Source organism: Schistocerca cancellata, chromosome 5, assembly GCF_023864275.1.
Source record: "Schistocerca cancellata isolate TAMUIC-IGC-003103 chromosome 5, iqSchCanc2.1, whole genome shotgun sequence".
In the NCBI taxonomy this organism is placed as follows: Eukaryota; Metazoa; Arthropoda; class Insecta; order Orthoptera; family Acrididae; genus Schistocerca; species Schistocerca cancellata.
Genome location: NC_064630.1, coordinates 201,396,213 through 201,422,341, shown reverse-complemented (window position 1 = coordinate 201,422,341; position 26,129 = coordinate 201,396,213). Strand labels below are relative to the sequence as shown.

At 45.7% G+C, this 26,129-nt stretch overlaps 1 protein-coding gene across 1 annotated transcript in view; it reads left to right on the top strand.

The window, feature by feature from the left end:
- Positions 1 to 25,629, top strand: part of LOC126187805 (homeobox protein Nkx-2.8-like) — a 284,658-nt gene extending 259,029 nt beyond the window's left edge. The window contains exon 2 of the mRNA XM_049929090.1: positions 25,303 to 25,629. Within this exon, the coding sequence (XP_049785047.1) occupies positions 25,303 to 25,488 (186 nt within the window). The 3' untranslated portion in view covers positions 25,489 to 25,629. The remainder of the gene's footprint in view (positions 1 to 25,302) is intronic.
- The last annotated feature ends 500 nt before the right edge of the window (positions 25,630 to 26,129 follow it).

The window sequence follows — 26,129 nt, the reverse complement described above, 5'->3', positions numbered from 1 at the left end:
AAAAAATTATAAAATATCCCATATTCCGATTCAGTTTAAAAGTAGACATTAATTTTGCCCCACTACACTGCTCCCTAGTTTTGAAAATAGAGGTCGTCTACCAGCGTCGTTTTTTCTTTTCTTTTTCTGATGATCAGCATCTTTCTGTAAAATAAATGCTGCACATGCGACAGCTGCTAAATCCTCTTCTTCCCTCATAATGTCGACCTTTGAAATTGTAATTAAAACACTACTTTATAACAGTAACTATAACAATCTTCGCCTTTGGAATGACGGCTCCGTGACTAGCGCTATTTCCCGTTTCTGTTGGCGAGAAGTGGCGTTTTAGGCGTCATCGAATCATCTTCGTTTTGATGTTCCACGGGAAGAACAGTGGTTGGACAGAGAGGGGGGACTGGGGGCGGGGACAAGAAGGAGAGAGGGAGGGGTTAGCGAGAGAAAAGTGGGAGCAAAGTTCGTAAGTTATCAGAGACAACTGCAATTCCCCATGGACGGATCCCTTGGCTCCAAGCCCTTCGTGTGGTGCAGATGAGAAGCCGAATGCCAATACATTGGCGACCAGTGTTCGGCCGAATACAGTCTCTGTCGTTCATTTATCTACGCTGGCCGAGTGTGTACGCGTCTTTCGCAGAAGGTGCTTTCTTAGGATGGAGAAGAGTAAGCCCCAGGACGAAGGATCATAGAACAGTATGCCCGCAGTCAGTGCATCAAAATGCCAAATATCTCGGATATAAGCAGCACTAGCAACATTATAAGTGTGGATATTGTATTTCTGTGTGTCAGATTTTAAACGTTTTTCTTCTTCAATGAAACACAAACGCTTTGAATTTATACTTCTGTGAAGACAACAGGGAGCCATCTCATTCTATTTGAAGCAACCGGGCTTGCAGTGAAACTGGAAGAAGTCAGAGAATCCGGCACAAATGGCGCAAAATCTTCGCTTCTGGAATGACGGCTCCATGGCTAGCGCTATTTCTCGTTTCATTTAACAGTTCTTCGTTTTGGTTTTCCACGGAAAGAATAGTGGTTGGAGAGAGAGAGGGGAGGGGGGGATTGGGGGTGGGGAGAAGAAGGAGAGAAAAAATGGTTCAAATGGCTCTGAGAACTATGGGACTTAACATCTATGGTCATTAGTCCCCTAGAACATAGAACTACTTAAACCTAACTTACCTAAGGACAGCACACAACACCCAGTCATCACGAGGCAGAGAAAATCCCTGACCCCGCCGGGAATCGAACGCGGGAACCCTGGCGTGGGAAGCGAGAACGCTACCGCACGACCACGAGCTGCGGACGAAGAAGGAGAGAGGGAGGAGTTAGAGAGAGAAAAGTGGTGGTGTAGGTTCCCAGAGCACCGCCGCTAAGTCGTCAGCAGGTTGTTGTGTGTACGACGCACTTTTTGCTGTGGCCTCTGGGTGCTCGTCTTCGGAAGCTGCGATGAGTGACGTCGGAGCGGAGCTGGCAGTCACTGTCGCGTCATCAGAGCCGGCAGGTGGCCAGCAAGATACGAGACCTCCTAGGGCCGCGCGGCCAGCCTGGCCCACCCGCCGGCTATTATTAAGGCGACGCGACGAGAGGGAAAGCGCCAGGGCAGAAGTATTAATTCGCATTACGTGCCGGAATTATCCACCTAATGGCCCACAGCACAGCCCGCCACCACTTATGTAAGGGCTGCTGGATGCTGGGATCTAGCCAGCGAAACCTTCCACGACGGGCAGGTCAGCTCCCAGCTTCAAGTACCCCGCTCCGAAAAGCCATATTGCTTTAGGAATGGCCAATTTTCAGGGATACGACACAAACGATAATTCTAAGTAAAAAAAAGGTCTAATAAACATGGGCTCTAAAATGCACACCTTAAGAGCTGTGAGCACTTAGATACCGTGAAACTAATCTCTTCTACTGCAGACTCTTTACTTTCCATACTTTGGGAGGAGGTAATGTCGGCCAAAATAAGAAAAAAGTGTTCAGCAAACATGGACTCCACAATGCATCCCTTAAGAGCTAGAAGAACTGTTCAGTATAAGAGACGTACTCCACAGTGGCAAAGACGAAGAACCGCCAATAGCTCTTAAGGTTAACATGTTATGCCCATGTTTACTAGACACGTTTGCTTCGAATGGTCGTTCCTGTCATATCCATTTATATTGGCCATTCCTCCTGGGAGACCCTGCGTAAGGAGCTTTTAAGACTAGAGGGACAGTTTTGGAAGTTTCTCAGCGAACTGTGATATATGACTGAAATTAATGTAGGGTAACGGCGCATGGCATGGGCCACTTGTGCCTGAATCGGTATAACAATTTTGTTGTTGTTTTCATATAAGGTATAACTGTATAAAGTCCTTACTTGGATATTTGTTTTGGTGTAAATCGTGAAAAGTTTTCTAACTGGAATGACACACAGCAAGAAAAGATTTTCCAAGACTTAGAATTCGCGGTGTTAAGAAAATAGTAGTGTTCTATGGGCCACATGAAAAAATATAGATTTTTAAGTAGGAAAGGAGTGTTTGTGATTTACGAACAAATTATATATAAAAAATACAGAATAATAACAAAACAGTTGTTTAAAAAGTCTTTCAACTTGTGGTAGATTGAACGTAACACAATGCATTAGATTTGTGGATTGACGTTTTTTGTAAGATATCTCTGCTTTTTTTTCATGCAGCTCTGATAGAAATCTCTATTTGCCACTTTCTTTTCGTTGTTACATCTGTGGGGGAGTTTTAAATTGTCTGCCAAATTGTAAGCCAGTTTTTGGAACTCAGTCACGGATAGCGGCATTGACCAGGAATCCGAATCTCTCATGTGCGCTAGGAACATTTCTTCTTAATTTTCTTCAAACGTTGCTTTGAAAGCCCCATATGAGGTGAAATAGATATATGCTGATTCCCTACAAATTATTTCTAGAAACTTAAAATAATGTGCAGCAATCCTTGCGGTCATTTCGCCTTCCAAAACACGTGAAACCGCTTGCTGCACTGCAGACTCGGCCCCCTCCTCGACACTCATCGGCAGGCTGCTTCTACAGCCTTGGCATCAAGAAGTAAATACAAACAAAATAAATTCATATTTGTCCCTTACCACCCGACTTTGGTATCGCTCATGCTATCTGACTGGCATCGCACATTAAAACACGGCGGAAACGGAAAACCGGCTCGAGTGAACGGAATTTCATTATTGCGAAACAGTCCACGTAAGATTGCTTTAGAATATTAACACTATGCCGTCCGGCGACCCCACAGTGGTGTCGTGTGCATAGTATCGCTCAGTGGCCGGCGACACCAGAGTGGTGGTCGTGAACATAGTATCGCGCAGTGGCCGGCGACAGCACGTTAGTATCTTTTGCATTCTGTTGGTGTTTTGTTTAGGTAACAATAAATTACACACGTCAACAAGTCTTTTGTTTTTATAAGTACTTGTGCCCTTTCATCATGGCGGACAAAAGAGACAATAGGATTATTTACGATGAATGCGTGGACGTCTTGTCTGACGACTTGGCCGATTGGGAAGAAGACATTGGATATCAAAATAATGAATGTAAAGCAGAATCGTAGGAAGATAGTGAAATACGTCCAAGAAGAATTCGGCGAACGCTACGGTTGACAACTGATTCGACAGACGAGGAAGACAGTGCACCGAGGACCAATAATAAATTTTAAGGATCCCCGGGTCCACACATATTTCCCACAGATACACAGAGCGTCGAGGATATCGTACACTCATATATTGGGAACGATCTATTTGAAAATACTAGCAACGAAACCAAAAAGTACTACAGCCAAAATTTCAATAGAAGGAAACTGGATTTAAAAAATGCCAAATTTGTCGACGTTACGGGACTCGAACTTAGAAAATGGTTTGAACTTGCTATCCTTATGGGAATTGTAAGAAGAACAAGGATCAATGATTATTGGTCAACGAATCCATTGATAGACACACCGATGTTTCGTAAAACGATGTCCCGCAACCGATTCAGACAAATATTACGATTTTTACATTCTACCGACAGCAACAATAAACTAGTGCCGACCGGCTTGTCAAAGTGCAATTCGTAATAGATTATTTTTCCAAAAAGTTTAAAGAAACGTTTAATCTTAGTCAAAACATCTCAACTGATGAAGGAATGGTACCGTGGCGTGGACGGTTAAATTTTAAAGTTCACAATTCGTCGAAAATTGCGAAATACGGCATACTCATTCGGATGCTGTGTGATTAGAGTACGGGATACATTTCCTCATTCAAGATATATTCCGGCGCTGGACAGCCTTTAGCAAAAGCAGTGATGGAACTACTGACACCTTCTGATGGAAAGTGGCATCATCTCTGCATGGATAATTATTATAACGGTGTAGAACTCGCAGAGAAGTTACTTGAAAAGAAAATTCGAGTTTGTGGAACGATCGGCAAATTACGGAAAATTAAAGCACGCAAAAGCCAATGTGTTTGAAGCTTGTCATCAACGGAAAGGCGACAAGCGGCAGGCGACGAGCCGAGTAATCCGACTTAGCGCTGGCGGCGCCGAGCGAATAAATTAGTACGAGACGTGCGGACGGCAAAGTGTTAATAGTAGTACAGTAATGTTGTTTCTTGCTTTTAAAAGTGTAAAATGATGCTTAAAATTACATCGTTCACCATATTCAACACTTAGAAACTAATTAAATTTACTTGTGATTGAAAGTCAACAGCTCCAACGTTCACACTAACAAATGTTGGAATGATGTGTGCGCTTAAGAATAGCATGGATTCGTTGTTCTGTGGCGAATCAAGTGGCCCATAGTACCTACCTGCCTGACCATACTAGTTTAAAATCCCGTATTCGGTACTTAAACCCAACACATAACTTCTTTTACGTTTTAGTTTTGGAGTCAATGTATCTTTTTAGAAAACGAAAAAGTCTGTCGCGCACGTTTTCCAGAATTTCGTAAATAATCGATCAGTTAATAACTCAGGAACAGCAACTCAGCTGTCAATACGACCATTTTACACTGAAGGGCCAAGCAAACTGGTATAGGCATGTGTATTCAAATATAGAGATGCATAAACAGGCAGAATACGGCGCTGCCGTCGGCAACGGCTGTATAAGACCACAAGTGTCTGGCGCAGTTGTTAGATCGGTTACTGCTGCTACAATGGCAGGTTATCAACATTTAAGTGAGTTTGAACGTGGCGTTCTAGTCGGCGCAGGAGCGATGGCACACAGCATCTCCGAGGTAGCGATGAAGTGAGGATTTTCCCGTAAGACCATTTCACGAGTGTACCTTGAATAGCAGGAATCCCGTAAAACATTAAATCTCCGACATCGCTGCGGCCGGAAAAAATTGTGCAAAAACGGGACCAACGACAACTGAAGAGAATCGTTCAACGTGACAGAAGTGCAACCCTTCCGCAAATTGGTGCAGATTTCAATGCTGGACCATCAGCAAGTGTCAGTATCCGAACCATTCAACGGAACATCATCGATATGGGCTTTCGGTGCCGAAGGCCGACTCGTTTACCCTTGATGACTGCACGACACAAAGCTTTACGCCTCGCCTGGGCCAGTCAACGACATTGGACTGTTGATAACTGGAAGCATGTTGCCTGGACGGACGAGTCTCGTTTTAAATAGTACCGAGCGGATAGACGTGTACGGTTTTGGAGACAACCTCATGAATCCATGGACCCTGAATGTCAGCAGGGGACAGTTCCAGGTGGTGGATGCTCTGCAATGGTGTGGTGCGTGTGCAGTTGGAGTGATAATGGAGCCCTGGATACGTCTAGACATGACTGTGACAGGTGACACGTACGTAAGTGTCCTCTCCGATCACCTGCATCCATTCGTGTCCATTGTGCACTCCGACGGACTTGGGACAGTGTGACACACCTACGCTCAGAACTGCTCCAAGAACACTCTTCTGTGTTTAAACTCTTCCGATGGCCACCATACTCCCCATACATGAACATTATTGAGCATATCTCGGATACCTTGCAACATGCTATTCAGAAAAGATCTCCACCCCCTCTTACTCTTACGGATTTAGGGACAGCCCTGCAGGATTCATAGTGTCGGTTCCCTCCAGCAATACTTCAGACGTTACTCCAGTCCTTGTCACGTCATTTTGAGGGACTTCTCCGTGCTCGTGGGGGCCCTACGCAATATTAGGCAGGTGTAGCAGATTCTTTGGCTCTTCAGTGTAATACAGTTGTGTTAGTGTGGTGGTTTGGAACAAGCCCTCGTATCATTCGTACTTGCTAGAAGTTCGGAAAAGCAGCTGTATTTATTCCTGTGCGTATATTTCCATTTATGATTTTTGCTTGAAAAAGAGGAGTACTCGAAATTACAAACACAGTTGGTGGAATCTTGGCAGGCGTAAGCGCAAATTACTATGTTTAATGAAAATGCTATGTTCGTTTGTCTTAATTTGTCCCTAATTTATTTGGAGCGAGAATCTCGAAAAGACCACTAGTGCTACACTTACTAAACGGTTGTGCAATCTGTTTAAGTTCCTAATGCTACGCCGACCCATCAACTTAGTCTTACTAATACTCTATTCAGACTTTTCGTTTATCGGTTCATACTGAAACTGTTACTGTATCCACGGTTGCTTCTGGACATTGCTACACGCTGTTACTGGCGATACATTTTCAATTACAAGACTCTCATTTGACATAATACCGCTGTCACTGAACTTTCTTCTTAAATTAAGTAATCCAGGAAAGTAATTTTTATTTTCTATGGTTTTACATGAACTCTACGTGGGTGTCTTCGTTCCATCTGTGGCTACCGGATCCTCGGTGCTGTTTTGTGTGCTGATCATCAGCTCGGATATTCTCGATTATTCTGAGCGTTTGGTGTAGTTGATTTCCTCTGTTAACTGCGATCAGGGAAGCGACTCTACGTTGTCCTAGTAGCACACTCTCTAAAAAAAATGGTACAAATGGCTCTGGGCATTATGGGACTCAACTTCTAAGGTCACCAGTCCCATAGAACTTAGAACTACTTAAACCTAACTAACCTAAGGACATAACACACATCCATGCCTGAGGCAGGATTCGAACCTGCGACCGTAACGGCCATGCGGTTCCAGACTGAAGCGCCTAGAACCGCTCGACCACAGCGGCCGGCTAAAGACAGGGAAAGAGACAGTGAAACAATGAAGGAATACTGAAAAAAGCGGAAAGAACAACAAAAGGTAAAGAGCTTAAATAGGAACTTGGTCTGTAGAATATCTTAATGTAAGAGGGAGAAACCGTAGAGTGTTGTATGTGTAGTTGTTTAGGAGCCTAAGAGAGTAAAGATGGATAACATGCTTGACTTTTTACAAGTGTTTGCTGTGCGGCTGGTCCTGGTGAAGATTCGAGCCCTTCCTCGGGCATGGATGTGTGTGTTAGGATAATTTGGGTTAAGTAGTGTGTAAGCTTAGGGACTGATGACCTTAGCAGTTAAGTCCCATAAGATTTCACACACATTTGAACATTTATTGAACAAGTGTTTGCAAATATTACTCTATAAGCTACTATCTTATGCCGGTTTGGCTTCAAGAGATATTCCGCACAGCGTCTATAGGAGCTAGACGCTACAGTCTGGAACCGCAGGACCGCTACGGTCGCAGGTTCGAATCCTGCCTCGGGCATGGATGTGTGTGATGTCCTTAGGTTAGTTAGGTTTAAGTAGTTCTAAGTTCTAGGGGACTGATGACCTCAGATGTTAAGTCCCATAGTGCTCAGAGCCTTTGAACCATTTATAGGAGCTAGAGCCTCGACACCCGTTCGTCTCAGCCGCACCCCTAGGCCCTTGCACAGGTCTGCGTCAGGATATATCTGTCCACTAGAATGGCGACCCATTCCGTGTCACCCGCAGCCTCCGTGCTAATTTAGGGTGAGCGCGCCTCCTCCGGCCGACAGCATTCCACCCTCTCCAAGTCCGCAGGCAGCCGCTGCGCGCTCGCGTGTAACAAAGACTGTCAGAGGCGAGGCGTCGACTGCTGAGAGAGGCCATCAGCGTCCCCCCGCCCCCCTCACCCTACAGCCACAGAACTGATAATGACGCCTCCGCCGCCCCCTGCCGACACATCCGCGCCGCCAGATTGGAAGCGGACAGCGGCGCAGCGTCTCAGCCGCCGGCCGTCGACCGAGAGCCGCGCATGATTAATGGCGTTTCAGTCCGGATGACGCGTCTTCAGGAGCCGCGGGGCTCTTGCGCCGCCGTCGACGTGGCTGGATCCTCCGCCGCCGTATTGAATTCCGATGCGGCGAAACGTGGCCGCAAATATTGCCTTCCGCCGCGACCGCCGCGCGCGGTTCGTCTGAGACGCGGCCGCTACTGTGTGCCGCACACACACACACACACACACACACACACACACACACACACACACGCACGCACGCACCAGATATATAAATCGAGCCCCCGGAGAGGAGAGCAGAGTCCTGATATTTCTCGTGGGCCGGCTTTACGGTTTCTGGCGCTATTGCATCGTCTCCCGGGCGGTCAGCAGGGCGGCCCTCGCTGAGATTTGTTACTGCGCCGTATCGGGCCGAGGCGGCGTGCTGCCTCTGGGCTCCCTGTATTAAATCTTACGGGGGAGTGGACCGGCCATACAGGCTCTTCCACGACTCTCTATAAAGGTCGCCTATCTGTGTCTCGGGCAATGTTTAGGTCTGCGCCCATACCACGTCCTTCTTACTTTGATCTCCAGACGGGAAGCTATTGCAACCCCCGCAAGCTGAAAGGAGACACCTGGCACAGGTACAAGGCGTGTTTTTTTATGTTTACCCAAGCTAAGTACCGTTATCAGGTTACGCATTTATTCCTGTCTTCTGTTTGTCCATCTTCTCCTTCCCGCTAACTCTGTGCATCTCCTCTTTCCCGCAGGGTGGAATATTAATTCGTCTTCTTTGGTGAATAAATTTCGGAAGGATGAGTGTAGTAATTCTGCTTTGGCAGCACTGTCATCGATAGTATTACCATTGCTATCGCGCAGAGATGGCATTGACTGTGTCTTGCCGCTAGCATACATACGACCAAAATCTCTTTAGATTTTCTGCCAGGTTTGGAGAGGAAGTGTCGTTGTAGGAACTATTACAAGCATCTCACATTGAAGTCGGCGCTAAATTTAAAGCTTCTGTAAAAGATCGCCGTTCTTGGAGATTTTGCGTTCGTTTGAATTTGGCATGGCTTTTTGTTGTTTCTGTAACGGTGTTCTGACCCGATTTGTGTACCAAGGGCGATCAGCGGCGTCTTCTGTTAATTTATTTGGTACAAATCTCTCAGCTGTTGTCGATACTATTTCTTTGAATTCAAGCCACATCTGGCCTACACTTACACTGTTAATTTGGAAGGAGCGGAGATTGTCTCTCAAGAAGGCGTCAAGTGAATTTTTATATGCTTTTTTGATTGGGTATATATTCGTTTATTTTTAGAAGATTTTGGAGTCACAGTATTCAGTCTCGCTACGACAACCCTGTGTTTACTAATCCCTGTATCCGTTTTGATGCTCGTTATTGGGTCAGGATTATTTGCTGCTATGAGGTGAAGTGTGTTTTCGCAACCATTTACTACTCGAGTGCGCTCATGAACTAATTGCGCGAAATAATTTTCAGAGAATGCATTAACACAATTTGGGATGATTTCTTTATGCGTACCTCCAGATTTAAACATGTATTTCCGCCAACATATCGAGAGTAAATTAAAGTCACCACCAACTGTCTTCCAGGCACTTATATGTGATTTGCAGAGTATCCATGTAGATGTAGATGTAGACGTATGAGTCGGGTACGTGTTTGAAATTAGACTCAAGTTTTCTTTGAACCTGAGTTTGAGGTCGGTAAATGATTCAATTATTATTTTATTCCTGGTGTCAAGAATGACCTCTACCCACACTAACTGACAGAAATATCTACTTCAGTTTTACTACAAGATAAATTATTTCTATCAGCAACAAACATCCACCGCCAACTGTATTTAGCATACCCTTTCTGAACTTGTTAGGTCCTTCGTGAAAATGAACTTACCTCTGGCTTTAGCCAGCCTTCAGTGCCTATAACAATTTGAGCATCAGTACTTTCTATTAGCGTTTGGAGCTCTGGTACTTTCCCAACACAGCTACGACAATTTATAACTGTTATACCGATGGCACCTGGATCTACGTTCTTCCTGTGTTCGAACCGCACCGTTTAAGACAAACGCTTTTTGTGATTCTCCGAGACCCTCTATCTTAGAAAACCGCCCAGTCCATGCTACACAACCCCTGCTACAGATGTAGCTGCCTCCTGCGTGTGGTGAACTCCTGACATATTTAGAGGAATTCAAAGTCCAAACACCCCATGGCACAAGTAGAGGAATCTGCAGCCTTCACGGTCGCGCAGTCGTTTGAGCCTCTGATTTAGACCCTCCACTCGACTCTGTACCAGAGGTCCGCAATCGGTTAAGTCCTGTCGACTGTGCTGCAAATGGTGAGCTTTCGTATCGCAAGCATGACTGCAGCCTAGGCCACTTCTGATAGCCGCTCTAAACCAGAGAGAATCTCTTCCGATCCAAAGCGAAACACGTGCCGACGTGAGTCACCATCCTGTGCTCTTCATGGCATCCAGAAGGATCCGTTCCATGTCTGGAATGACTCCACTCGGTATTCACATGGAATGCACATTGACTTTTCCCCTCCTTGGCAGCCAATCCGTAAGGAGCCCCATTACGCACCTAACACTGGAGCTCCCAAATGCCAATAAACCACCGTCTATGAGTGCGCGGATCTTACTGGTAGAGAAGTTTTCTTTGAAACAGGACAAGCAACTGCATCTGGTTGAGGAACAATGTCAGCCATAGACAGCACGTAGAACTTATTTGTCACACTAACCGGGGAGGCCTTACGTGCTGCCCTCTGGGAAGTCTTTCGCCCATCTCCTCCACCGCCTCTCCCTGCCCACTTCATCCATCCGCCACTCTCTGGTCATCTCCTTCCACTCCTCTCTCTGCCCGTCTCCTCTTCTCCTCTCTCTCTGTCCATTTCCCTCTCTCCGGATGTCCATCTACTCCTCCCCCATATCTGTGTCCATCTCGTCATTCTCCCTCTCTGCCGTCCATCTCCTTGTCCCCCTTCTCTCTCGTCGTTATCATTTTCACCCCAATAGGAGACTAGCGGTTCCTACCTCCACAGCATTTCTTTCCAGATCGTAGCTAATGCGTATACCATATTTACTTGAAATCGTTCCAGGGGTTAGGATGGGCTTTTTATTCGTGGCTATGCCCGCAGGCGCAGATGTCAACTATATATTTCACACACATTTACCAATTTCATACGTATTTGTATCCCTAGCGTATTTCGCCCTGCAGTTTCCTTTTCACGCAGCTCAATGTTTATGACGTCATATCTCCTGATGTATGTGTCATGCAACGATATAAACATTCAGTGGTATATGTGGCTACAGTCTGCGAAATTTGTGCTGAATAGGGCAGTAAAAGAAGTAATAAATTAAAACGTCATGCTACACGACGCACGTTTTCACGCATCCCACTATTTGACGTCATATCTCCGAAACTATGTGTCGTACAATAATGTAATTGTGCTGGTACATTCAGCAGTTCCTGACAAAACTGTACCATCTGGTGAGCAAGATATATGAGACAGGTGAAATACCCACAGACTTCAAGAAGACTATAATAATTCCAATCCCAAAGAAAGCAGGTGTTGACAGCTGCGAAAATTACCGAACTATCAGTTTAATAAGTCACAGCTGCAAAATACTGATGCGAATTCTTTACAGACGAATGGAAAAACTAGTAGAAGCCGACCTCGGGGAAGATCAGTTTGGATTCCGTAGAAATATTGGAACACGTGAGGCAATACTAACCCTACGACTTATCTTAGAAGTTAGATTAAGGAAAGGCAAACCTACGTTTCTAGCATTTGTAGACTTAGAAAAAGCTTTTGACAATGTTGACTAGAATACTCTCTTTCAAATTCTGAAGGTGGCAGGGGTAAAATACAGGGAGCGAAAGGCTATTTACAATTTGTACAGAAACCAGTTGGCAGTTATAAGAGTCGAGGGACACATATTTACAAAAAAAAGTCGTATGACTTTATCCCTTCCATAGATTCTAAGTGAAACGTTCATATGGATATGGGATAACTCAGAATATATAAAACCATTTTCATCTGAGTAGTTATAACAAACTTGTCACAAACATGCGGTCAAGTTCGATACGCTGAGGTGCACATGATAAATCTGAGACTATTTTAGCTGTGCATCATGAAATAGAAAATCGGTGTGCACTTATTTACATTCATCACTTTATTGCACTGCAGCTGTGAAGAAATCAAATTTTATGTACGTTACTTGATATTATTCATAATATATACCCCAACTTGACCTACAAAGAAGAGGAATAGTTGGTCACCAATAAATCTTTTAGGCTCCCCTAAAACGGAATTTTATTGTGACTTAAAATTTTTATGGCAAGTGTTTGAAAACGCTTGTTCCTGAGTGATTGAGAACCAAAGTGACTTCACATATCTATGAAGATTACTCTCTTTTTCTACTACTGTTTCCATGAAGTGAGTTCGTTGCTTGAAAAAAGAGTTGTTTTATTTATGACAAATTTCAGCAAGAAATGAATGAATTGAAAGTAGTGGTTAGTATCCCCAGTTCGTTGAACAGGCCTGTGTAGGATGTTCTTGAATTCACACCACAAATAATTCGTATTACACGCTTTTGGAGTCGTAAAAATGATCCCATACGACATAACGGAATGAAAGTAGACGGATTATACTAGCAGTTGTATTTTTGTATCACAACATTTGCATTGTAAATAAAGTTTTGTATAGGCGCTTCAGCAGTTCTGTGGTATGATTCTTCCAGTGGAATTTATTATTATTATCAACAACAATGGAACGCTGTCAGTCTCTTCTGTCTGTGTACCATCATATTTAGACAGGTACTGGAGAGAATCCTCTTTCAGGACCCGAACTGCTTATAGTAGTGTTGTTGTGATCCTCTGTGCGAAAACTGGTTTGATGCAGCTCTCCATACTACTCTATCCTGGGCAAGCTTCTTCAGCTCCAAATAACTGCTGCAACGTACATCCTTTTGAATCTGCGTACTGTAGTCATCTCTTGTTCTCCCTTTACGATTTTTATTCCCCACACTTCCCTCCAGTACTAAACTGGTGATGTATCTGCCGTAGCTATAGTAATCAGTTAAAAGTGACTATTCTTTAACAATTTTATTATTACATGAAAGCGTCTCTTCTTATTTGTCCTACCCTTTATTCAGTGTCTTCAAGGGACCGGCATTGGATTTGGTGCCCTTCCTGTGGCTACCCCTTCCCCATGCACAATGTGAGTATCCTACAGATGCCCGGCTTTCTATATCATACCTCCACATTACTTCGAATATATTGTCCAGTGTGCTAGAAATGGATGCATACTCCTAAAATGCAAATGACATTTCATAACCTAACCTGACTGGAATAACGTCCCGCCCTCACTGGCGATACAATGGTGGCATAGTTCTTCCGTGATTCTGAAGAGACGATGGCGGCCGGTGCCCACGCGTAACTTCCGCCAGGGAGACCATTGTGTATCTGCATGAGTCCCTCGGCAAGCGAGTCACGCTGCGAAGACACGCCTGACGTCGCTTGCCTTTCTGATGAACGCTGACGGTCCAGGGTGACATAAGGGCTCGACATGCAGGAAATCCTTGATCTGATCGCGAATACAAGAGTACTGCACACATGAGAATGCCATGCCTTTTCTCTAAGTTTAGTCACCGAGTGAAGTGGAGCAGCTGTTAACGCGCTGAACTTTCATTAGAGAGCCCAACGATGCAGGTAGCCGTCCGATTATCCATTTTCAGGTTTTTCCTAAATCGCGGAAGGTAAATACCGTTATGGTTCCCTTGAAAGGATCATGATCAGTTTCCTTTCCCATCTTCCCCATTTCGTACGTGGCATGTGGGATGGTAGCATCTGAATTGTAGGACAGTCTTTCATTCTCGAATATCATTTCACTAAATTTACCCGACAGCTCTTTTCGAGAATAACGTTCCATTTCTTCCAAAGATTCGCATACAAGAATGAGATTTTCACTCCCGAGCGGAGTGTGCGCTGATATGAAACTTCCTGGCAGATTAAAACTGTGTGCCGGACCGAGACTAGAACTCGGGGCCTTTGCCTTTCGCGGGCAAGTGCTCTACCAACTGAGCTACCCAAGCTTCTAAAATGCAAATGACATTTTATAACCTAATCTGTCTGGAATAACGTCCCGCCCTCACTGGCTTGGGTAGCTCAGTTGGTAGAGCACTTGCCCGCGAAAGGCAAAGGCCCCGAGTTCGAGTCTCGGTTCGGCACACAGTTTTAATCTGCCAGGAAGTTTCATTCGCATACAAGTTCCCCTAGCATCTCACCTACACTTTTTTATGGATTATATGGATTATACCGACGAGTTGCGATTCTACTCTGCGCCACACAATTAAAGGGGCGCTTTTTGGAAGCCCAGTAATTGTTTCCCATTGCGAGGCAAAAGATTGAAGTTTGGCTCAAATGTGCCAAGAACCTTCGTCTTTAACGGTGCAAAAGCCACTGTGATTGAGGTCGGAACCGCGACAGTAAGCGCTGAAATCATGCGGTTTTCTTTTTGGTGGAAACGATTTCAGGCACAGCTCTCCGCAGCCACACAGAATAGGCCTCGGGGGTTGGGATAAATGGTGTCAAAGAAACCACCCCTTCTCTTGGAGCGTTGACTCCCACACTTTTTACGGTCGAAAACGACAGTTCACAGTGCGATGAGCAGTACGACGACTTTCTTGACAACCTTCGACTCTGCTGACACTCCCTCAGTCGATTCAACTCTTCTCTAAGGACAGTGTGGACCTGCAACCCCAATGAACGTAATCGCATCCCTTTAGAGCATAGCGCGACCACAATTTTTGGTCTGGAACACAGGGTGGAACCACCAAGGACCTTTAAAAACGTTTCGATAAAATTTGAACTTCATGCTAACGACCCCTTCCGCCCCCCCCCCCCCCCTTTCCTCTGAGATCGGCAACACCCTCCGCGCCATCCGTGCTCTTTTGTTGAGCAGTTTAAAAATATAGGTGTACAGAGACAGCCAGGCACTGATAACTAGACGCTGGCGTGTAAGGCATCCCGTTCGACACCCTTAGTTTTTGCGTGGGCCAGCAGGTGTTGGCTGAGGAACAGAGTGCCACTCAGTTCAGGAATTCATTCACCGAATACCTGATCGCCAACACGATCTCACGACTTGGACTCACTAGAGGTGACAGGAGATCCTTGTCTTCCGAGACCACGTGGCGTCCAATGATGACTTAATGGCGTGTGTTACGGCTGGGGTGGATGCTGCAGGACCAGGGATTGGTTATCACGTATATAGGAACATGGTGTGGAGGTACCTATATGGGCTGATGGTAGCCGGCCGGTGTGACCGTGCGGTTGTAGGCGCTTCAGTTTGGAACCGCGTGACCGCTACGGTCGCAGGTTCGAATCCTGCCTCGGGCATGGGTGTGTGTGATGTCCTTAGGTTAGTTAGGTTTAAGTAGTTCTAAGTTCTGGGGGACTGATGACCACAGATGTTGAGTCCCATAGTGCTCAGAGCCATTTGAACCATTTGGGCTGATGGTCGTAACATCGAGCCCCACTTGTAAGTGGACTCAGACGACAAGCAGGATTCCGAGAGTAACGTTTGTTGTGACGTTTTGCGAATAGTGTGAAAATCGTACATTTCGGAACTCGTGCTCCTTCACCGTCTTGCTCCCAGTGATAAGTTCCTCAAAGTCTGTAAATGGAATTTCATTCTACCCCTTATGAAGTTTTATTGCTCCTTCTTGGGGCACGCTCCAGGTCCCTTTCTTTCCTGTTGAACATTCACTGTTCAGTGTAACCTACTGAGTTCTACTGGCCATGAATTTATCGAGCCGTCACATACCAGTGAAGACACTGCTTATAGTCATATATCGATTGTTGATTGACGATGCGGTAACGTGTGGGTCGTCTTGCGGAAATGTAGGAAGACGAGACGTACATATTCACCCACAGCAGTTGCTGAAGCTGTTCTCCGATAATTGGCAGTCACCCCGTCCGTATAAGAGATGGCGGGGTGCCTTAACGGAAGACGGCGGCCCGAAGTCGTGTGCAAGGGGCGCACCGGCAGAGACGGAAGTGTGGGTGGCGACGGCACCTGTGGGGATCGTCATTCAGTGGCTGCCGCTGCCGCTGTGACAGTGTCCAGACCGGCGGGCGGCGCGCTGTCAGCGCCCGAGGCGTCGCCGCCGAGTGACGGCCCGGCCTCGGAGGCGGCGGCGGCGGCCGTGGGAGGCGGCCCGGCCCGCGAGACACCCGACACCTCAACGCCTTCTTCTCCCCGCAGCCTCGATTGCCGCCGCCCGACGTCATAATTGGGAGCCCATCTATTTCGAGTGACAGCCCTTACTCTCGTCTGCCCGAGGGCGCTTCTCGTGTAACGCACTCGTCAGCGCTGGCGGAACACCGCCCACAGTTCATTAGCGAGTACGAGGCTCCTCTCAAACGAAACACACCAACTGAACGCCGGACAGACAACACGATATTTTTCTCCACTCGAACAGCCGTAGGAGAAATGGTTAGTGTCCACCTCACAATGTTGCCACTGTATTCAACTGACTTCCTTTTTCTGTATACTTTTAATTTCCTTGTTCGATGTTACTTTCGGGGTCGCAGCCACATTTTCAAGCTCTCATTCTACTTCGAAACAGCCGACCTGACACGCTGCGACTTAATATCATCACTGCCCGCAGGTAGACTAAGATTACAAACGAGCAGTGCATGAAAATGAGCGCTTGAGAATGGAGCTGCGAGCCCCAACGATTGAAGAAATTTAAAAGATACTTAGGATAAAGTAGTAGTGAAATTCGTATTTCCAGGAAAATACTTTGTATCATCTAAGGGTACCACATATAAAAATTCTCGCTATAACATAATGTCGAAAACTCCTACGTCCTAACAGGCTTCGGAAGGCCTAACGGTACCGACCGACCGCCGCGTCACCCTCAGACGACTGGCGTTACGGAGTGGCAGAGCGGTTCTAGGCGCTACAGTCTGGAACCGCGCGACCGCTACGGTCGCAGGTTGGAATCCTGCCTCGGGCATGGATGTATGTGATGTCCTTAGGTTAGTTAGGTTTAACTAGTTCTAAGTTCTGGGGGACTGATAACCTCAGAAGTTAACTCGCATAGTGCTCAGAGGCATATGAACCATTCGAATAGCAGGCGCTGAGTGCACCCGCTTAACAACACAGCTCGGCGGACCCGGATGGTCACCCATCCCAGAGGCAGCCGAACCCGACAGCACTTAACGTCGGTAATCTGACGGGAATCGGTGTTACCACTGCGGTAAGGCCGTTGGCAATGTAGAAAACAATGAAAAATTTAACTGAGCTACCTACCTGGTGTTGCAGTTCAGATGATACCAAATAAATACATTCCATCATCCATATGTGATGAATCTTTTACCGCCTTCTTATTGCTTCCGACACTTTGTACCAATTTTTGTATGTATTTATAACAGAGGCTCCAATGAAAAATATTATCCTTGAAACAGTGTCCCTAATTTCCCATACGAGTTCCATTACAACGTTTTCTACTGATTGCCTGTAGAGGTATAACTTTAAAATAAATAGATCGTACAGCGTTTACTTTATTTACACTAACCATCCCACCCAAACAGCGTTCCTTGTGGAATAAAAAAATGTAATTTACAGCATCTCGTCACCCCAAGAAATGCACGTCAATCTCATTTCACAAACAAGCTGACGGGGGCAGTAGGTATTGCAGAAATTCATCCATATTAGGGTCGTTAGGCTCCCTTTACATCATGTTCAATCCGTAAACCATGATCCTGGTGGTCCTGGCGCCCTCTGTACCATCGTGGTTCTTCCCACACTGTTTCCACGCTTTATACGGTCTCGATTTAATTCTTGCACGGTTAAAATTTAATTTGCGTATATTTAACAAAAAGGAGATCAAAAACTGTGCTCCTTTGTGCTGAATAATACACTTTCACGACCGAAGATTTTTAAGCTGACCTATTTTGAAAATCCATGAAGTGGGACAGATGCGTTCCATGTTTTCATGTGAACATAGGATCTTCAGAGTTGAATTTTTAATTTTAAAATGATATTATAAGGGTAGAAATTATGCAAAAAGTATAAAAATGAGTATCAAAGCTCTTTAATTCTCATGATAATAAAAAACTTCAATATAGCACACAAGTTTTCAACATCGTATTTGAAGATGGCTTTGACATACCACTCACCAGCGTTTTATACATTCTTTGTAGTTTTGTTGGGTGTATACGGCCCCTTACGTACAAATTATGTACAAACCAGCAGAGTTACTGAGGTTTGTAGTAATATTTCTAAAGCCCGCCCGGTTAGCCGCGCGGTCTAACGCACTGCTTTCCGGGCGGGAAGGCATGTCACTCGCCGGCACGAATCCGCCCGGAGGATTACTGTCGAGGGCCGGTGTGCCGACCAGTCCGTGGATGGTTTAGTAAGGCGATTTTCCATCTGCCTCGGCAAATGCGGGGTGGTTCCCCTTATTCCGCCTCAGTTACGCTATGTCGGCGATTGCTGCGGAAACACTTTCTCCCCGTACGCGTACACCATAATTACTCTACCACGCAAACATTGGGGTTACACTCGTCTGGTGTGAGACGTTCCAGGGGGGAGGTTGGGGTGGTCCGAACCCTACAATAACCCTGGGTTCGGTATGGGGCGGCGGTGGGGCGAGTGAACTCTGTAGCGTATTGTGACGTTGTGAACCACTGAGGGCAGGGACGAAGCCTCTCCGTCGTTTGTAGGTCCCCAGTTCCATACAATACAATACAATATTTGAAAACAATGTCTATTATGTGTAAGAAAACGCAGTTAGATACTTCAGACGTTCTTGAATGGAGAAGATGGTGATTCGATATGATTTTCGTGAAACAGACGCAGTGCCACCTATAAACATATGTTCCCCCATTTGATCGCTCACAGCCTTCCACATATCCATCCTGTGGTCCGTAGTATTTTTCTCCAAGTTCCGAAAATTCAAATGGCTCTGAGCACTATGGAACTTAACATCTTCCGAGCTACAAATTGTCATATTTAGTTAACACTCCTAGGACGGCGCCATCGAACAGTTGGTTACTTAGTACGACTTGATGCCGTTAGCGCTCTCGTTGCTGGTTCGTGGATCGGCCGTACTCGTTCCTCGTGATGAGCGCAGGCACTTGGTCGTTCCGGAGTGACCGCCCGCCGCGCCGAGAGCTGAAGACCGCGACTCGAGCACCGTCCGGCAGCTTTGTGCGTCCCATTGTAGCTAATTCATTAGGCGGCCCATTCACGTCCACTGGTAATTTTAACGAGCAGCCCCATTAAATTGCTGTCATTAGCGCAGTAATTACGGAACCATTATGCTCACCCCCCAAAAGACGCCACTGGCCAAGACGTCGGCGTTGCGGTCGTCCGCTGTTCGTCCCACTTCGACGATTGTCTGAAGGCTTTGTTATCCAGGAGTGGTGTGTGGCCGAGACGTCTCTGGCAAACGCTGTGTAATGTTTGCGGAGGCGTACATGCCTCACTCCGGGGATCTATAGAGTCGTCAGCGCGACAGAACAGCTTCAGTATTTGAAGTGTTCCAAGCAGATAGATATTTACCGTTGTTTTAAATGTAGGGAATTTATGATTACTGCGTATTAAGGAGAGAGCGTCCTAACTCATTGTATGCCACGTTTATTTCTTTTTCTTGAAATCACCGGACAGCATTAAAATTCATTGTTTGATGAGTCTGTGTGTATATGTGGGAAAGGGAGAACGGCGACTAAAAGCATAATTTACTAAATTTTATGGAGTTATAGTTATTTACCTCAGTTATTAGCTTGCAAAGGGTTTCATTTACACGACTAGACGCCTTTAAAAGCGGATGAAAAATAAGAGAGAGAGAGAGAGAGAGAGTTGAAATTTTAAATTTCAGCCCGGTCATTATGTGAACCTGAATAGTGTTGTCGGTGGAACTCCAGCCGGCCGGAGTGGCCGTGCGGTTCTAGGCGGTACAGTCTGGAGCCGAGCGACCGCTACGGTCGCAGGTTCGAATCCTGCCTCGGGCATGGATGTGTGTGATGTCCTTAGGTTAGTTAGGTTTAAGTAGTTCTAAGTTCTAGGGGACTGATGACCTTAGATGTTAAGTCCTATAGTGCTTAGAGCTATTTGAACCAATCTAAAACTATGGATAACCTTGGCCTCCTTTGTGACCTGCCTCCTTTCTTTTCTGTCCAACGCTTTTCTTTTTCTTTTCTTTTTTTTCATACATTACTATAGGTCTTAACGTAGTGAAGCATATTTTTGTTTTTCTGTTCCTACTAGCATTTCCGGATTTGAATATATTCTGCAAGGAGTAAGAGCGTCGGTTTCCACTTGCTACGCTTTCTTGAATTTCTGCTGCTGTCCTAGCGTCTTCTGTTGTTATCGAAACTAGATGTTTAAACTTTTCCACTCTTTGGTACTCTTCCCCATTCCTTTTTATTTAGATGTATTTTTCATCCCCACCAGGTTCTCCCTTTACCTATACTGACTTCCTGTCCTAACTTCCGCGCTGCTGTTTCCAATGCAGCATAATTATCATTCAAAACTCTATTCCATGCAATTAACGTTACATTATCAGCTTATGCCACGATCTGGGCCTCACGGTTACATATTGTTCTCCCTGGGTTTGTTGGCATTTGCCGAATTACCTTCTAGCGATATTTAGTTGAAAAGGGATCGAGGCGCTGTGATGAAGGAGATCTCTCACAGCCCTCTATATCACTTGGAATAGGAAATGGAAAGAAAGGGTATGTCAAAACTGCAAACCTACATATACATGCAGTCCTTCTCTACCTCGATCTGATATTGTTTGAGAGATTTCTCGTACGCTCTGAGGTAACCGGAGAGGTCTAACACGTGCTATGTTGTAAGTATCTGAGAAAGAAAATTCATTGGAATCGTGTAGTGAAACACCCGAAAATTAAGCAAGCACGTTCTTTCGAATTGCCTCAACGATGGTTACAGGAAATAAGTAAGAGATGCTGCTATCCAAAAACTTCCGTTTGATAAAGACGGCTGTCCTACTGTTGAGGCACTTATTAGAAAGTTAACGGCCACTTAATTTCGTGGACCTCTTATCGAGGCCCCAACAGTGCACGGTCACGGCGTACTCAGTCGACATCTAGCAGAACAGTTGCGTTAACCACGGCTACCCCGCAGACGTGAAGGCCTAAGATTACAGTAATTCCTGTCGTAACTGGAATGCCACGGGCCCGCTGCTGCTCAGTAAAAACGGTTTCGTTAACGGCGAGAGCGTGATTGACTTACTTCCTTTCTTTGCTGCAGGGGATCAGTATGCGACTTTCTTGGCACGTCGCTGGGATAAAAACGTGATCGCGCCCTTTTTAGACTGGACTGGTTCAGGGCTTCCATTCTCGGCAGACCAGTGACGCCGTGTGTGGCCCAGGTGTTTGGCGGCAGCGGGAGTGCGAGGAAGGCAGGTGGGTACGGAAGAAGGGTCGCGGAACTGGGGCGGGAGGTAGGGAATCGGTTCAAAATGGCTCTGAGCACTATGGCACTTAACTGCTGAGGTCATCAGTCCCCTAGAACATAGAACTACTTAAACCTAACTAACCTAAGGACATCACACACATGCATGCCGGCAGGATTCGAACCTGCGACCGTAGCGGTCGCGCGGTTCCAGACTGTAGCGTCTAGAACCGCTCGGCCACTCCGGCCGGCCTAGGGAATAGCTTGTATACTGTACAGCTAGCCACGAGTTTAAAATTCAGCGGTTTCAATTCTTCTGTCTTTCAGAGGAAAGCGTTTATATTTCCCAAGCCTTGAACAGAAATGAAAGGAGACGTGAGTGTCAAATCTTACCTATTAATTAGTCATTCGCTACAAAAAAATGATAATAAAAAAACTGTGTTCTTTCAACTTTTTTCAAGTGATGTACGACCTGTTTTATTATATTATTATGAAAATGTAATGTTTCTCCTCGAAGGAGGAATCTTATCTCGTCACCAGTGAAGAAACTGCGTGGTAGTTCCATGCGTCATAAAAAAAAGGATGACTCTGCATACCATATGGAAGGTAACAGAAGACGTTGAAGTCTAGGCCTCCTCAGACGACTCATTTACTTGTGCGAAGTGAGGACGAGTCCAACAAATTTTGCTGTTATTCTTCGTCCCTTCCACTTCGTTTACTTGAAGCATCTGTGCCTGCAGATGTTCAGTGGACTGCGCGGTAATGTCCTGCCTTCTTTCGCTTGTAATTCCATTATTTAAATAGGAAGACGTCGTTTTTACGAGTCTTATTCCGAACCCAAAAAAGTGGGCAGGGCAGGCAGTTACAAAACTCTAGGTTTTATTCAGATAAAAGTGTGCTCTAGGGTATAAAGTGTGTAAAGCTTCGTCATTCGCGTTGCAAACAAGAAAAACTTCCCGAAGCATCGGTCTAAACCGAAGAGCTGGAACTACTTTTAATTTCTCTGTGGGACAGTGCTCTCTCCAACAAAAATTTAAAAGAAGTATCTAGTTTTAGTATGTTATGTTGAGGGTGTGTGTGTGTGTGTGTGTGTGTGTGTGTGTGTGTGTGTGTGTGTGCGAGAGAGAGAGAGAGAGAGAGAGAGAGAGAGAGAGAGGCTCTCCGTAGTATATGGTGTGTAATGTGCGCTTGATTTTTTTTGTTTTTTTTTTTTTTTTTTTTGTTTTCATATTCGTAGGTGGGGTTGGCAGTTGCACACCTAGGGGCGGTGTATTCCTTATAGGTAATATTTGCGAGGGTACTGCCAGTCCTGGCATATGGCTGATGGCCAAGAGAAAGGTATTAAAATCTTTCCCCATTCTCTATCCATAAAGGTGCAGTAGGATGTCCAAATAATCTGTTATTAATTTTAATTAATGCGAGAATTATGTTAATTTTATGAAACGGACGGAATTTTCCCGTACATGAGACAGTACAAAAGTTGTCACGTCGTGTTTCGGGAACTATATATCTCACCGAAATACCTTTTTTCCGTTGGATTACCAACATCTATCGCAATATATTTTTTCCGTAACTGCCCCCACATGTATAAGCTTCGGAAAATAACTTTTTTCAATTTTTTAAATATTTAACTCCTAACGAATGGTTGTTTAAAGTCTCTATCTACTACAAGAGTCAAGTAAAAATTCAGATAGTCTGTCTCTAGTATTACTCTCTAAAGAGTTCCACCCTTCCCTTCTGTCGCCTACATTCATCGCACATCGTGAGGCACGTCAATCTAAGAATCTCGTACACGAATCTTCTATTGCAACTGGCAGGTACAAGGTTTTGCGCAGCGAAAGTGGCTTTACATTGGTGGCCGACAGTTCCATGCTGCGCCATTGGTTTACTGCTAGCGATAGCTCATGGGCTCACTAATTGTTAAATGCCAGCTTGTTTAAATCGGGCTATAAAAGCGATACACCTTCTGAGAATATCCGCAGAACGAGCAGGATGCGTATGCGCTAATGCTAATCGGACCCTCCCTCGCTGGAACTGGTACCCGCGCACCGCCCCACACAGCGTTTGCATCGTGCGTAAAACACGTTTCATTAACACGTATTATTAAATTCTACATTATGAAGTAAAAAATACACCTTTCAAAAGAATTAGGGATACACGTGTATCAACGCCCTGTATGTTAAATCAATTTTGATACAGGCGGTACCTGCGGTCTTATTGCATGGCTTGTGATCCTCACCTTCAATGTCGGCAACTATTGAAATCATTCACCATCTGTTCGTCGGCTGTGTTAAGCATTACAGTGCCAGGTGACCCATCAAAAGGAAGTGAGTACTGGTGTCCTAGTGTTTTCTAGTGTCCGCCCCCGGTAGCTGACTGGTCAGCGTGACGGATTGTAAATCCTCTGGGGCCCGGGTTCGATTCCCGGCTGGGTCGGGGAATTTTCTCCGCCCAGGGAGTGGGTGTTGTGCTGTCCTCATCATCATCCTATCATCCTGATCGGCTGCAGGTCGCCGAAATGACGTCAAATTGAATGACCGGCACCCGGCGTTCGGTCTGCCCGACGGGGGACCCTAGCCATACGATTAAATAAATGTTTTCTAGTGAGGTGCACAGATGGCAGTTGTCATTCGTCAACTCAGTCACATGCAAAGCGTCGTTCTAATGCAATCCAAGTTGCAAGGGTTGTCTGAGCCAAAAAGGATGGGAGTTCGGATGTGTTGCTGCAGATGCCAATGTCTGTAAATCTGTGCCGGCCGGAGTGGCCGAGCGGTTCTAGGTGCTGCAGTCTGGAACCGCGCGACCGCTATGGTCGCAGGTTCGAATCCTGCCTCGGGCATGGATGTGTGTGATGTCCTTAGGTTAGTTAGGTTTAAGTAGTTCTAAGTTCTAGGGGACTGATGACCACAGAAGTTAAGTCCCATAGTGCTCAGAGCCATTTGAACCATTTTGAACCTTGTCGCCTTACCGCCAGGCGGGACATCGAACTGATCCTATTGGTGCATGTGTTGGCTGCTGCATACAGCGATGGCCCTGATTCCTTATAATGCCAGGGCCTATGTGGTGGACATCTTCAGGGAAGCCAGGACATTCAAGTAATGGAACGGCCGGCGTTGAGTCCCGACTTACTACCCATCACGCATGTATGGGACATGTCTCCCTGTTTCACCTCAGGTTCTCCAAGAAATCTCATGCACTCTCGTTGAAGAATGGGAACGGATACCACACGGCGATCTCCATAGACTTATACGGAGCGTGCTACGTAGGCGTCAGTCAGTGATAGCTCTCACGGAGAGTATACACGTTGTTGGAACCCTCAAACTCCAATGGAATGCTCCCAGGATGGTGGGATGAATGATTGTTTCCACTTTGCTTTCGACACATGTGTGACATTTCTGTTCTTCTTATGTAAACGATCGAGGGTCTCATGATGTTTTGTTGTATACTTCGTTTTTGAAAGATAAAGGTATAATTTGGTAACATACCCAGTCCTCGATTATTGCTCAGTGGAGTAAGACAGACATCCAAATTCATGTTCCCTTATTCTTTTGAGCAGTGTGTGTAATATTCTGCTGTGGGCATTGCAGAATGAGGAAGTGATGTGAACACGAGACTTGTTTAATGCATGTTCTACTAGGCATGTATATGATCCCCCGCAAGGTCTAGCGACCAGTGAGGAGAACCAGACGAGATGTAATTTGTGGTGCTTTGGCGGCGCGGGCGCGCGCTCGGCCTGCTGTAGTTTAGCCTGTCCACTGTCACCTGCGCCCTTTGTGTTGCAGGTAAGCCACGCGCCGGCCCTACGCCCTGTAAGTACACACGGCGCATTCCAGCCCGGGGAGCCGGCAGGACAGGCGACGGCGACACCGCAGGTCAGCCGCTCTGTGCTTCGCTCTGGAATTCACGACACGCTGCTGCTCGTGCCCTGCCACGGCGTAGAATCTCCATCCCCGGTACCCCTTACGTAATTACGGTAGTTAAGCACTCGTGGTTACTCGCTGGAAACGATCTTCCTGACGGAAGTTCACATGAGCACCATCAGCATCCTCCGAATGGCAGAAAAAGTCAAAAATTACGTAAACGTGCATAATCAAACCTTTTAGATTTCACAGACACGATAGAATAATTAGAATGCATCTTTCGCTCCAGAGAGGAGCGTGCTCTGTTTTGAAACTTCATGACGTATTTACTGATTAAAAGCGGGCAGAAATAAAAATGAATGCTTAAGTAACTTATGTATCGTGCCTGGATGGCTCAGGCAGGACATGCCCCACGAAAGGCAAAGTTCCGATTTCGATTCCAGGCGAGCAGACATTTTCAATCTTTGAGCAAGTTTCAGTATGATATATTTGCATTTTGTCTACTTCTTCCACCAACAGCTACAGATAGTAGCTCAAGAATATATCACAAGACTACCAACGAACAATAACGGCTGCCGATGCTCAATTACGGTACATTCACCTTTTAGAATGAAGCCTGACAAAAAAATAAATAAATTAATTAATTAAATGCCTTTTTTAATATAAGTAACAACGGTGTTAGTCTAACTCCCCGCACTTAATCACCCTGCCAGTTAAAAACGGTAGAATGCCGAAACCGAAGACCTCAG